The sequence below is a fragment of the Lissotriton helveticus genome, chromosome 4_2 (assembly GCF_964261635.1).
Source record: "Lissotriton helveticus chromosome 4_2, aLisHel1.1, whole genome shotgun sequence".
NCBI classification, from domain to species: domain Eukaryota; kingdom Metazoa; phylum Chordata; class Amphibia; order Caudata; family Salamandridae; genus Lissotriton; species Lissotriton helveticus.
In genome coordinates, this window is record NC_136064.1 from 80,106,012 (window position 1) to 80,120,132 (window position 14,121).

The window sequence follows — 14,121 nt, forward strand, 5'->3', positions numbered from 1 at the left end:
GGACTCCCTCTGTGCTGGTATGGTGCTGCATTAGACCCCCTCTGTGCCGACATAGGATTCCCTCTGGACTCCCTCTGTGCTGGTATGGTGCTGCATTAGACCCCCTCTGTGCCGACATGGGATTCCTTCTGGACTCCCTCTGTGCTGGTATGGTGCTGCATTAGACCCCCTCTGTGCCGACATGGGATTCCCTCTGGACTCCCTTTGTGCTGGTATGGTGCTGCATTAGACCCCCTCTGTGCCGACATGGGATTCCCTCTGGACTCCCTCTGTGCTGGTATGGTGCTGCATTAGACCCCCTCTGTGCCGACATGGGATTCCCTCTGGACTCCCTCTGTGCTGGTATGGTGCTGCATTAGACCCCCTCTGTGCCGACATAGGATTCCCTCTGGGCTGCCTCTGTGCTGGTATGGTGCTGCATTAGACCCCCTCTGTGCCGACATAGGATTCCCTCTGGACTCCCTCTGTGCTGGTATGGTGCTGCATCAGACCCCCTCTGTGCCGACATGGGATTCCCTCTGGACTCCCTCTGTGCTGGTATGGTGCTGCATTAGACCCCCTCTGTGCCGACATAGGATTCCCTCTGGACTCCCTCTGTGCTGGTATGGTGCTGCATTAGACCCCCTCTGTGCCGACATGGGATTCCCTCTGGACTCCCTCTGTGCTGGTATGGTGCTGCATTAGACCCCCTCTGTGCCGACATGGGATTCCCTCTGGACTCCCTCTGTGCTGGTATGATGCTGCATTAGACCCCCTCTGTGCCGACATGGGATTCCCTCTGGACTCCCTCTGTGCTGGTATGGTGCTGCATTAGACCCCCTCTGTGCCGACATGGGATTCCCTCTGGACTCCCTCTGTGCTGGTATGGTGCTGCATTAGACCCCCTCTGTGCCGACATGGGATTCCCTCTGGACTCCCTCTGTGCTGGTATGGTGCTGCATTAGACCCCCTCTGTGCCGACATAGGATTCCCTCTGGACTCCCTCTGTGCTGGTATGGTGCTGCATTAGACCCCCTCTGTGCCGACATGGGATTCCTTCTGGACTCCCTCTGTGCTGGTATGGTGCTGCATTAGACCCCCTCTGTGCCGACATGGGATTCCCTCTGGACTCCCTCTGTGCTGGTATGGTGCTGCATTAGACCCCCTCTGTGCCGACATGGGATTCCCTCTGGACTCCCTCTGTGCTGGTATGGTGCTGCATTAGACCCCCCTCTGTGCCGACATGGGATTCCCTCTGGGCTCCCTCTGTGCTGGTATGGTGCTGCATTAGACCGCCTCTGTGCCGACATGGGATTCCCTCTGGACTCCCTCTGTGCTGGTATGGTGCTGCATTAGACCCCCTCTGTGCCGACATGGGATTCCTTCTGGACTCCCTCTGTGCTGGTATGGTGCTGCATTAGACCCCCTCTGTGCCGACATGGGATTCCCTCTGGACTCCCTCTGTGCTGGTATGGTGCTGCATTAGACCCCCTCTGTGCCGACATGGGATTCCCTCTGGACTCCCTCTGTGCTGGTATGGTGCTGCATTAGACCCCCTCTGTGCCGACATGGGATTCCCTCTGGGCTCCCTCTGTGCTGGTATGGTGCTGCATTAGACCGCCTCTGTGCCGACATGGGATTCCCTCTGGACTCCCTCTGTGCTGGTATGGTGCTGCATTAGACCCCCTCTGTGCCGACATGGGATTCCCTCTGGGCTCCCTCTGTGCTGGTATGGTGCTGCATTAGACCCCCTCTGTGCCGACATAGGATTCCCTCTGGACTCCCTCTGTGCTGGTATGGTGCTGCATTAGACCCCCTCTGTGCCGACATGGGATTCCCTCTGGGCTCCCACTGTGCTGGTATGGTGCTGCATTAGACCCCCTCTGTGCCGACATGGGATTCCCTCTGGGCTCCCTCTGTGCTGGTATGGTGCTGCATTAGACCCCCCTCTGTGCCGACATAGGATTCCCTCTGGACTCCCTCTGTGCTGGTATGGTGCTGCATTAGACCCCCTCTGTGCCGACATGGGATTCCCTCTGGACTCCCTCTGTGCTGGTATGGTGCTGCATTAGACCCCCTCTGTGCCGACATAGGATTCCCTCTGGACTCCCTCTGTGCTGGTATGGTGCTGCATTAGACCCCCTCTGTGCCGACATGGGATTCCCTCTGGACTCCCTCTGTGCTGGTATGGTGCTGCATTAGACCCCCTCTGTGCCGACATAGGATTCCCTCTGGACTCCCTCTGTGCGGGTATGGTGCTGCATTAGACCCCCTCTGTGCCGACATGGGATTCCCTCTGGACTCCCTCTGTGCTGGTATGGTGCTGCATTAGACCCCCTCTGTGCCGACATAGGATTCCCTCTGGACTCCCTCTGTGCTGGTATGGTGCTGCATTAGACCCCCTCTGTGCCGACATGGGATTCCCTCTGGACTCCCTCTGTGCTGGTATGGTGCTGCATTAGACCCCCTCTGTGCCGACATAGGATGCCCTCTGGACTCCCTCTGTGCTGGTATGGTGCTGCATTAGACCCCCTCTGTGCGGACATAGGATTCCCTCTGGACTCCCTCTGCGCTGGTATGGTGCTGCATTAGACCCCCTCTGTGCCGGCATGGCTCTCCCTCCAGACTCCCTCTGTGCTGGTATGGTGCTGCATTAGACCCCCCTCTGTGCCGGCATAGCTCTCCCTCTGGGCTCCCTTCATGCTGGTGTGGTGCTGCATTAGACCCCCCTCTGTGCTGGTATGGCTACTCCCACTACACTCCAGTTTGTCTCTTCCATTAGTTTCTCTGCTAACAGGTTTCTCCTGCTGTACCCTCTCTGTGCTGGTCTGTGCCTCCCATTAGTCGCCTTCTGTGCAGCCTGGTTCCCATTAACATATAGACTCTCTCAGTCCCTGCAGGAAAGCTTATGTAGCATTTCCCGGGTCCTGTAAGCGGCATGGAGAGGACCCTTTCCATCCTTTGGCGCAATCACATGTCGGTCCGGACAGACATTGTGCACTTACCCAGAGTGCCACAGGACACAGGCCCTAGCAGCATGAAGGCTACGATCAGGGGTGTCATCATAGCAGAGTGTGCAGGACCCCGTCCCACGTCAGTGGCTGCAGAAGACGAGAGATGAGTCTCCAACACCCTCAACCTTCTGTTTGACCCCTTCCTTCTTTAGAAGTTCTTATATGGAAGGAATTAGTAGGAGGTCTGAGATGTGTCAACCACAATGCGCCCTTCACCCTCTTCATGATCAGTATCTCCTTCCTGGGAGGCTCCACTGAAGCCCGGCGCTGTCACACCCAAGATGTGTGAACGGGGGCATCTCTCAAACCCTCGGCGAGGGGGGGGTGAAACAGTGCAGAGTGGGCAAAGTACCGCAGGGTGCACTGTGTCTCTGGAGAGCCCTGGCTGAAGTTCTTCAGACTTTTGCAGGCTCTGAATATGGCCAATGGACTGTTCTGAAACTTATGAACTAACCATTCACTGTGTACCTCCCAAATGGACACACAAATGTTCTTTCATTTACAATATGCATTTTCCACCAATATTTATGAACGCACAACTTTGCTTTAATTTAGAATAGGTATTTTGCACCAATATGCAAGCATGAACGCACAAATTTGCTTTAATTTAGAAAAGACATTTTACACCAATATTCATTTAGAATAGACATGTTACACCAATATTCATGCACGCATAAATGTGTTTTAATTTAGAATAGACATGTTACACCAATATTCATGCACGCATAAATGTGTTTTAATTTAGAATAGACATTTTTCACCAATATTCATGTATGCACAAATTTGCTTTCATTTAGAATAGACATATTACACCACTACTCATGTACACACCAATTTGCTTTCATTTAGAATAGACATGTTGCACCAATATTCATGCACGCATAAATGTGTTTTAATTTAGAATAGACATGTTACACCAATATTCATGCACGCATAAATGTGTTTTAATTTAGAATAGACATTTTTCACCAATATTCATGTATGCACAAATTTGCTTTCATTTAGAATAGACATATTACACCACTACTCATGTACACACAAATTTGCTTTCATTTAGAATAGACATGTGGCACCAATATTCATGCACGCTTAAATGTGCTTTAATTTGAATATAAATGTTTCACCAATATTCATGCACGCAATATTCATGCACGCTTAAATGTGCTTTAATTTGAATAGAAATGTTTCACCAAGCCCGTGCCTGGTTTGAGAGTTATCTGACAGGCCGGCACACCTATGTAAAGGTAGACACCCTGGAATCCAGTAAAAACCCCCTTTCCGTAGGAGTTCCTCAGGGATCAATTCTAAGTCCCCTGCTTTTTAATCTCTATCTTACCCCTCTGGCCAACATAATAAAATCCTTTGGTTTTTCTACAGTGTCTTACGCAGATGACACTCAGGTGTTGATTACCTGCAGTTTAGACTTCCTTGATACCCGTTCCAGATTCCAGAAATGTATGATTGCGATAAAGGACTGGATGAGTATCAACAAACTCCAACTGAATTGCAGCAAGACAGAAATAATGCTGTTTGGTAAGGCCAAGCAGATTTGGACACAAGATTGGTGGCCGCAAGAAATGGGACCCTGTCCAGAACCCAAAGAAGTGGTACGTGACCTGGGAATCATGATTGAACCTACTCTTTCTATGAAGTCCCACGTCAATCTAGTGTCTTGTACCTGCTATGGCATTTTGCGCAGGTTGCGTAAAATATTTAAATGGCTCCCCCTTGAATCTAGGAAACCCTTGATTCAGGGGCTCATTATCAGTCGTTTAGACTATGGTAATGCCTTGTTTGCCTCTATAAATGAGGGTCTGTTGACCAAGTTACAAACGGTGCAGAACACCGCAGCTCGATTGGTGCTTGGCCTGTCCCCCAGGTCACCAGCTCTGCCCAGTCTCAGGGAATTACACTGGCTCCCTGTGCGCCAATGAAGCCATTTCAAGATACTGAGTATCGTTCATAAGCTTCTTATGGGAACCGGTCCTTCCTACCTAGCAAAGAAACTCATCTGGTATAACCCTACCAGAGTCTTAAGATCCAGTTCTAAACGTCTCCTGGTCCAGCCGAGGACAAGGACCACGAGAAACGGCTGTCGGGCCTTCTCATACATAGCCCCCCTACTCTGGAACAAATTGCCCCTCCATCTGTCGTCCATGTCTAATCATTTGGCCTTTCGGAGGGGCCTGAAAACATGGCTTTTACTCATGGTTGTTGTCTCTTTCTGCCTAGCGCCTTGAGACCTTTTTGGTGAATCGTGCGCTATATAAGAACTTATGACTTATGACTTATATTCATGCACGCACAAGTTTGCTTTCATTTAGAATAGACATTTTACACCACTACTCATGCACGCACAAATTTGCTTTAATTTAGAATAGACATTTTACACCACTACTCAATTACACACAAAGTTACTTTTGTTTAGAATAGACATCTTGCACCAGTATTCATGCATGGACAAATTTGCTTTCATTTAGAATAGACATGTTGCACCAATATTCATGCACGCATAAATGTGCTTTAATTTGAATAGACATTTTTCACCAATATTCATGCACGCACAAGTTTGCTTTCATTTAGAATAGACATTTTACACCACTACTCATGCACGCACAAATTTGCTCTCATTTATAATAGGCTTTTTGCACCAATATTTTCGCTTTGAGCTGGCGAGCTCTTACCATTGCTGTGCATAGAAGATAATCAGATATATTGATGTAATGCAAAGATTTCCAAGATATCCCAATAATTGATGAAGATCACATCATACAACTGAGCACCCACGAACAGTAGCACAGTTTCTGTCTTGACACTGAGACTTCATATCCTGCACTTCTTTGCTGCTCTGGCAATGAGCATTCATATTAACCCAGCCTCGAGGTTTCTCTAGATCTGCAAACTCAGGACATTTAACACACCAATATGGGAAAAAGTGATGTTCTGGCGGCGCAATGGACTTGTAAATAAGCCCCAAGATGTTTCTTATGTGAAGCTGCCTGAAAACTAAGGCCATCTGGCAAATAGGTTGTGCCCTTTGTTAGCAGCATACTTCCGGTACTGGGATATCAAAGTCCATTGTGCTTCAATGCATTAACTAAGAAAAATAACAAGGTGATGGGTGGAATGCTTGATTTCATCTCAGCCACTGCTATTTACTAAAGGCCACAACTTAGTCCATTTATTTGCCCTCACGGCCGCTTCAGACAGCAAGCAGCCATATGCTAATTAACCTTAGTCTTTCTCCAATAGGAGCAGTGCGACCTGACCCAAGGGTTTCTGCAAAGCCACTGAGGCAGCGCTTAATTTGTGCTAGTGCTTGCCAGAGGTGGACACCAGCACTCATTATTGGGGACCATGATATTTTATCAACAGACTTTGCCACAGAAAAAGGTAAAAGGAGAATGAGTAAGAAAGATAAAGACTGGAAACAGTGAAATGGGACAAATCTGGAATGAAAGAGAACCCGCAAGAGTGAAATAAAGATGCAGGAAGAATAGGGTGGTGGGTATTCAGCAGCAATAGGCTCCTAAGAAAACCTTTTGGCTCCTCCACATATTATTATATAAATTAAGTACTTTAGGAGCCAAAGAGCAAACTGATGCCACTTTAGGTGTCTGCGTAAAGGCTCTACTTCAATGTATGTGCTCCTCTCACCTGTGCTCACCACAACCAAGCAGCGGGGACCGCGAAGAGTATTGGGCAGGAACATGACCAACTCGAGCGGTCCACCACAGATCAAGAGTCGAACCCAAGAAGAAGCTTTTGCAACATCCCTTTATCGGTCAGAGATGTTTGAGTGGTCTACACTCCAGGCTGGTATTAATGGGAAGCTGGGCGAGGTATCTTCAGGGGTTCAATGATCTTAGGGCAGTCCTATCGACACGGTTTCAAAGGCAGACCATGTAACGATCTCCTCACACACATCACGGTAGACTCCGCATGCCGATTGTGAGTATTGTACATCCCTGTTGCAGAACCTGTACTAAATAGTATGACAATACTTACAAGGGGGAGACAACTTTAAAGGGATGTGGTAGACCACCACTAAAGAGCAGAGCAGATTGTGGGGTCAATTAGAGGAGATGAAGATAAGTCTTCAAAGTACTCACATCCAGCGGACCTCGTCTCTTCAACGAGCGCTCCAGCCCTTGCATCGCAGAAGACCTTGAACAGTTCCTCCAACTCAGATCTTCAGGTCTCCAGGTGTTTTTTTCTGAGGTGGGACCTTCTCTCCCCCTATTTGTCACATCCTGGGGACATCCTGGTGAAGAGAACACTGATGGAGGAATGTTTGTGTCTTTAGACATTCCTATCAGGGCTGTTGTGCATAGGTAATGGAAGCACCAGACTCAGATGAGAGCTATGAGCAGCCAATTGTCACATCAGCTATGATGGGGAGGATGAGGGAACTGCTGGAGGATTACTGGGGCAATGCATGATCGAAGAGGTTTCAAGGAGAAGCCTAGGGGGGCTGAAACGTCAAACAACTCCTGCATCATGAGACGCGGTGGGCAGGTTAGGAATTGTCTCTCTTTGGGGAAGACGTATCTGAGGGTGGCTTTGAAGGTGTAGAGAAATGACATTTCAAAAGAGGGTGGGATGGCAGGAGTGAATGTCAGCAGGTGGCTCTGTGGTCCGGTTGGAATTAGATAAAAAAAAAGCTGGGACTGGTCTCCTTGGTGTGACTGCTGGGGCTGAAGCCTGAGATATTTCAGGCAATGTATGGAGACATCACTCATGATAAAGTGTAGGGAACAGGAGGCAATCCAACAAGAAAGAGATTCAAGATTGATGGTCTCTGCTGGCCTCAAAACGCCTGAATAACCTGCCAAACTAATGGGGAGAGTCAATGATGTCGGGGTGCACCAGAAGAGGATTGTACTAAGCAACAAGATCCTTTGAAAGTTTTGTACCCCAACTTTACAAGGCCCTCCCCTGTCACATCAAAGCAATCTCTTCCCTTTTCTAGTGCAAGCTTCCCCTATAACCCTTTGCACTAGAAAGTTGATTCCCTCTACCCTAGTCCTCTTACATTTTCCATTCCACACACACGTTGCCCCAACCTGCATATGCATCGTGGGGCAAATATATCAATTCCCTGTACATTGTTTGTAATATTTTACTAATTGTTTAGTACATTCTGCATTTTTTTCTAGCTACCCACCGATCCCCACCATCGGTGTTTCTGTGTATAGTCTCACCCTAAATTCGTATTATGAAATGCTTTGTTTGCCAAGTGCAAAACTCCTTGTTTGAAGGGATACCTATTTTACAAAAGTTCAACGAGAAATTCGATTTATGTCCCCACTGTGTAGGTTATTAACTGTTTAGCTTCCCATTGCAGTAGTGTCAATTGCTGCAGGCCAGAACACGAGAAGTAAGAACACACAGACCAGAGACAGTTCACAGGAAGAGACGGTCCACAGTCTGCACCAGGAATCTCACAAAGAGAGCTGCAGGGATTCGCCTGTTTTCCCAGTTGTTCATTTCCACAGGAACCTGTTTTTTGTTATTTCTTGTTCGTTTTCAGTCTTTGTGCACCTTTTTCCAAGTCTCCTACATTACAGAACTAGCTAGCTGTAATTCGACAGCTCAGGTGGCTGCAAATAATACATTTACACTTGGTTTTTCCATAACTCTTTCCAGTCAACAGTTAGTAGAGAAACAAGAACTGCCTTATCGGTCGATGGTGTTAAAATGGATATCTACTGATATCTGGAAGAAGAGGAATTCAGCCTAAAATGAATATTTTAAATGAAGCATTTAGCATCATCTCCGAAGACCCTTTGAAGGTAATGACCTTCCAACGATTGGGAATGGAGCCGGAAGATGCTGCATCTTCTTTAAACACCAGTTGCTCCTCTCTTCCTGCCTTCAGCATTCGTGTTTGAGGGCCACGCTGCACCCGAGTGGCCCTGTACCCCCTTTCCACAGACTCAAACACTCTCCCCGGGCAGGAAATGTATTTTGCAGTGAAAGAAGGCGTGACCTGAGCCGGGGATTATTTTGTGATTATAGAATAGGTTTCCACATCTGTTATAGGTCTGCAACCTTGAAATACTCTTACCAGGACCAGGCGGAAATGTTTAAAATGCACAACATGCCATTTAGAGCTCCAGTTATCCTGATGCTTAATACTCACAGGGGTCTTGGGCTGGGATGTCCCTTTGAAAGAGCCCCCATCAAAACTGATAGTTACTTATAGTCATAACATCATTTTATTGGCAAAAATAGCTACACGTGCCTCAAGTTAGAACCTCAGCTACGTGATTCAAATATATCCGTGTCACTGTACCCAATTTAATGACATCTGGCCAAACCTATTCAGGACCTGACAGCTGCCTATGAAAACCTAATGTGGTGAATGGACAGCAAACATTCGAATCTAGGTGACCTTATTTTGAGATTAATGCAAATGTCTTTGCATGTTACTTTGTAAATTATCGAAAAATAGTCTTGGGCAAATATTTGTGAATTAAAAATATAGAAGCTCTTAAAATCCCTTATTTTCAGCATTCCTGCAAAAAAGTGGAAAATACCTACTGTAAAACTGACAAGAAGGAGCCCTGGGCGCCGCCCAGAAGGGAGTTTGGGGGCATATTAGCAGTTTCCTGCCGCTAAAACGGTGATAATTTTTACGAGGTTCTTGCTAAGATGCCCCTTTGTTCTTGAACAGTTGGGCAAGGGATCAGACCTGATACAGGAGAGAACATGACTAACACATGGGTGTCACCGTGGAGAGTACATAGATCCGGCTTGCAACGGGACACAAAATAGCCCACCGCATGAACAACACATGAAAAAACTTCCTCTGTACTTCTTTGTATCTTTTTTCACATACATATCCCTGATCCAGGAGCATGCAACTAGTTGGTCACCTAAAGAGTACAAGAAGATGGAATAGATTAAAATGGAGTAACTGGAAAATGACCGCCCTACACCCTGTGCCTCTAGATTACTGATCTCTGGCCAATCCACAGCGAAATGTCAAACAAAGCAGAAGCCAGGCAACATAAACAAAGGTGAGTTCAACTTGGGCTCAAGGAAAAGTACCTACCACCTAAATCTCAGCTCCACCAGATTTCTAGCACAGCCTTACTTAACCCTTGGATCAGAGGCAGAAATTGAACCTAAGACATCTCAGAGGGACCTGCCGTTTATAGCACCCACTACTGTTTCATCACTAGAAGCCTGACTCAGAGTCGCCATTTCACTTGCTTACTCATCTTTTTAAAGCTCCTTCTATCCGCAAAGTAGGATCCGTGAGAGTTTTGACAATCTTCCGCACTCCAGACTTGCACCACTTTACTCCTCCATCTCTAAGCCGTCCCAGGGTTCGATCCATCTGAGTAGTGGCCAAAGGCTGATACTATTCCGATGCTAAATTCTCATAGCCTCCACCAGCCCCCTCATCCCTTATCTGTACTGCCCCTTACTTTCTCAATAGTAATACCTCAGAGGGCGTGAGAATCCCCCCTCATTTCTGACCTGGACTGCTCCATACTATCAGTGGCGGCTCCGCTGGTAAGGCGGGGGGACGTCACCCCACTGCTCAAAAGGAAAAATACAATAAAAATAACATATAGTTATTACCATTTTATTTTTCCTAGTGCAGTCATTGGTGGGCGGGGCTGGCCAGAGCAGGGGGAGGAGTGGTTTGCACTTCCTAAGTGCCCATGACTGTTTGGCCTGCCCTCTTGGGCCGGGCAAACAGTCATGCGCACTTTGCATCTTCCCCAACTGGCTGCATTACACACTCTGGTGAGGAACATGCACAGGCTCCCTGTCCCTGTTTGAGCGCCAAACCACGGCACTCAGACCAATCACAACGCTGTATTGCAGCATTATGATTGACTCAGGGGAGACTAGACTGGAGACAGGAAGAAGGAAGACGGAGGAGAGGCGGCGGGCCGTTCCAGGTAAGTCCTTTATTTTTTTCATTCTCCTCCTTTCCGCCCCCTCTGGTAGCAGCCACTACTGCATACTATCCAATAACAAGGCCTCATAGGAGTCCTCCAATCCCACTTATTCCTTATCTATACCTCCCCTTACTACTCCAATGTTATGGCCTCACTGGGCTCTGCCAATCTAACTCATCCCTGACCTGTACCATCCCAAACTACCCAATAGCAAGGCCAAATAGGGCACTCCCAATCCACCTCTGTCCCGGCCTCGATCTCCTGCTACTATTACAATGCTATGGTCTCATAGGCCTCTCCCACTTCACCTCATTCCAGGGCTGCAGCTCCCCAAGCTATTAGAATACTAAAGCCTTATTGACCTCCAATGCACCTCAATCCTGAGTGAGGACACCCCTTAGAATCTAATATGAAGGCCTCGTTGGGCTTTGTCGATCTGCATCATTCGTGGACTGTATCGCCCCTACTGCCCACACACCGAGGCCATACAGGACTCTGCCCGTCCACACCACTTTCCAGTCCTGTAGCTCTCATTCACAAACACTAGGAGCTATTGGAGCGCCTCAAACCCACCTCATTCCTGATCTGCACCAAACTATACTGTTCTAGTACTAAGACCAGAGAGGGCGCCTCTGATCCACATTGGTCCTACCCTGTAAAAATCCCTAGTACTTTAGACTTAAGAAGTCTGAAAACTCTGCAAGTGCATCTCATGCCCGATTTTGTCATGACACATTCGGAAATGATCACATCTAAGGAAAACATCCCATCAAAGCACTTAACAAGGCTGTTCTCTCAGAGATGGGCCAGTTCATTACATTCTGACCTATAGACGCCCTAAAATTCAATACTACAACCTTGTCTAATTTTTTTTCTAACCTTTTATAGCTACTAGCATGCAGGACACAGATGCTATACGTTATGACAACCCACCAAAATACTGGCACGTGTTAGAATTACAATTCTATGCCATGTAATGTGTTCCCCCTCCAGCTCTTGAAATGCTGGTACTTTGCAGAGAGCAGTCAATCCATTCAGCAACCAGGTCCAGCCACACTGTCATATTCATTCAAGCTTCACAGCCAAAGAAGGAACATTTCATCCCTGAGCCAGAGCTTCAGGCCCCTAAACACTCCACACTAAAGCCTTGCAGACCACCCTGTTCCTGTAACCCTCCAGCCACCCTTAAAAAAGATCCCTTTACCCTGCCCTCTAGCCATTTCAATGGCATTCCAACAGACATCCCCTCATCCAGAGTTTAGGGCACAGCAGGTCACAAAGTTTATGGTGAGTGCCTTCTGGTGATGACTAGCAGCAGTACCACTCACAGCTAGTGGAGTGGTCGAGAAATAGCCTTTTCAATGCTCCATTTACCACGCAATCCCTTTAACTTGCATCCTTTACCATGCAATGCCTTTACCATGCATTGTCTTAACCACACATGCCAGTAGAATATTTATATAAATAACCTACTAGTAGTTGCCAGTAGGTAGTTATAGTTAAGACCTAGTTTCCATCGGAAAAGTGCTTTTTGACGAACTTATAACTTTGGCACTCTTTCAGGAATCTTCTCAAAATTTCCTCCCAAAAAGTGACCTCCTGTTTCTAGTTGTGAAAGGAACGTTTCAGAGCAATCCGTGAAGCGGGAGCCACGAAAAAAGGGAAGGGGGGAATACGTTTTTTACGTTAATTACCATAGAGATTTTACACAGGACTACAACCCGAACTGCTGAACGGATTTACATCAAATTTGCCAGAGAGGTAGCTCTTGGTCCAGAAAGAGTCCTTTTTGTGATTTGGGGTAAATCCATGCAGTAGTTTACTAGATATTAAAAGAAAAACACATTTGTATATCTAGAGGCGTGAGATCTGATTGCCTGCCAACACTTCAACCAGGAAGTGTTGGCGCCCATTTTGGGACCCGTACTCAGTTTCAAAAAGCTAGAAACAAAAAAGAGAAGGGGACTGGATAGGAATGCCCTGACCCTCTATGCCTTGTGTCCCCCACAGACCCCACTTGGGCCAAAAAGCATTTTTTTGAATTTTCGCAATGAAAAAAGCAACAGATTCGCAAATCTGTGGCAATAATAAAAATTGAAAAAACAAGCGGCATCTCCTACGCTTGTTTTTTTAACCCTTCCCCCAGGGAGGGCCAGGTCCCAAGGGAATTGCTTTTAGTATTACCGTCTCCTTCCATGGTTGATTTCAGTGTCGGTACAGTTGCTGCTTTGCTGCAAGGGCTAATCTTTGTCTTGCAAGTTAAACTGTATTTTCCACATCTGTGACATGTGGGCAAAAGCCCGCTTGCACCAGATGAGAAAGTAAAAAAACATTGCTTGTTCAGAGTGGGCGATTGAAGCTGATGGAGGAGGATCCTTGTGACGGGAGCATCATGCTTTCGGCATTGGATTCAGACCAGTGCTTAATTTGAGCCTGTGGTTTCAGGTGCTCTGCACCTGCACTTAATTGTCAACACCAGTACCCATGACAGTCTGCCACATGGTGCCACATGGTATCCAAGATAACCACAACAACTGTTGTTTATTAATTAAATATACATTAAGAATGACTAATACCTGCTGTGGAAGCCGTTCTTTCAACTTTGGGGTCCTGAAACTGTCAGAATTGTAACACTTGTAGAAGTGTGACTTACTAGTTATGCTGTTACTATAATTGACAACAGCTATAGGCAGTGCAAGTGAAGTGGCCTGCTGACTAGAGACCTGGCATTCAGTAATGTAATTTGAGATGTCATCAGTGATGTAACAGACCATGTCATGAGTGATGTAATATGTGACGTCGTCAGAAGTGCATTGCAATTGCGCAAGTTATAGTTAGTGCCCTCTAATTCACATGCTAGGATGGGTACCCACATCTTCGGAGCTGTGCAAATAACCACTGTTTCTAAACTTCATATGTTGTTCCCATTTCAGAAATACATAGCTTTCCTTGATATCTATTTTTACTGTGTGTATTTTACTAAATGAATTGCTATATAGCCCAGTACACAATGAATAATCATTGCAAGGGGCGGCTCAGTTGTTGGCTCTGGGCACCTTAGGTTCTTGGTGAACCTGCAAGTCCTATATATCCAAGCAACTAGAAGGGTCCAGCAGACATAACAGTTTATTGCTTTTAAAAATCTGTCATACTTAGAAGAAGTTACAGGAGAAAATGCAGGCATGGCTGTTTTTTCAACTCATTTT

General features: G+C 46.8%; 1 protein-coding gene across 1 annotated transcript in view; it reads right to left on the reverse strand.

Annotated features, from left to right (window-relative positions):
* The window catches only part of LOC144752043 (C-type Lectin CRL-like), a 46,206-nt gene extending 43,095 nt beyond the window's left edge, over window positions 1-3,111 (reverse strand). Inside the window, exon 1 of the mRNA XM_078639992.1 lies at window positions 2,985-3,111. Coding sequence (XP_078496118.1) covers window positions 2,985-3,045 — 61 coding nt within the window. The 5' untranslated portion in view covers window positions 3,046-3,111. The remainder of the gene's footprint in view (window positions 1-2,984) is intronic.
* Between the last annotated feature and the right edge of the window lie 11,010 nt (window positions 3,112-14,121).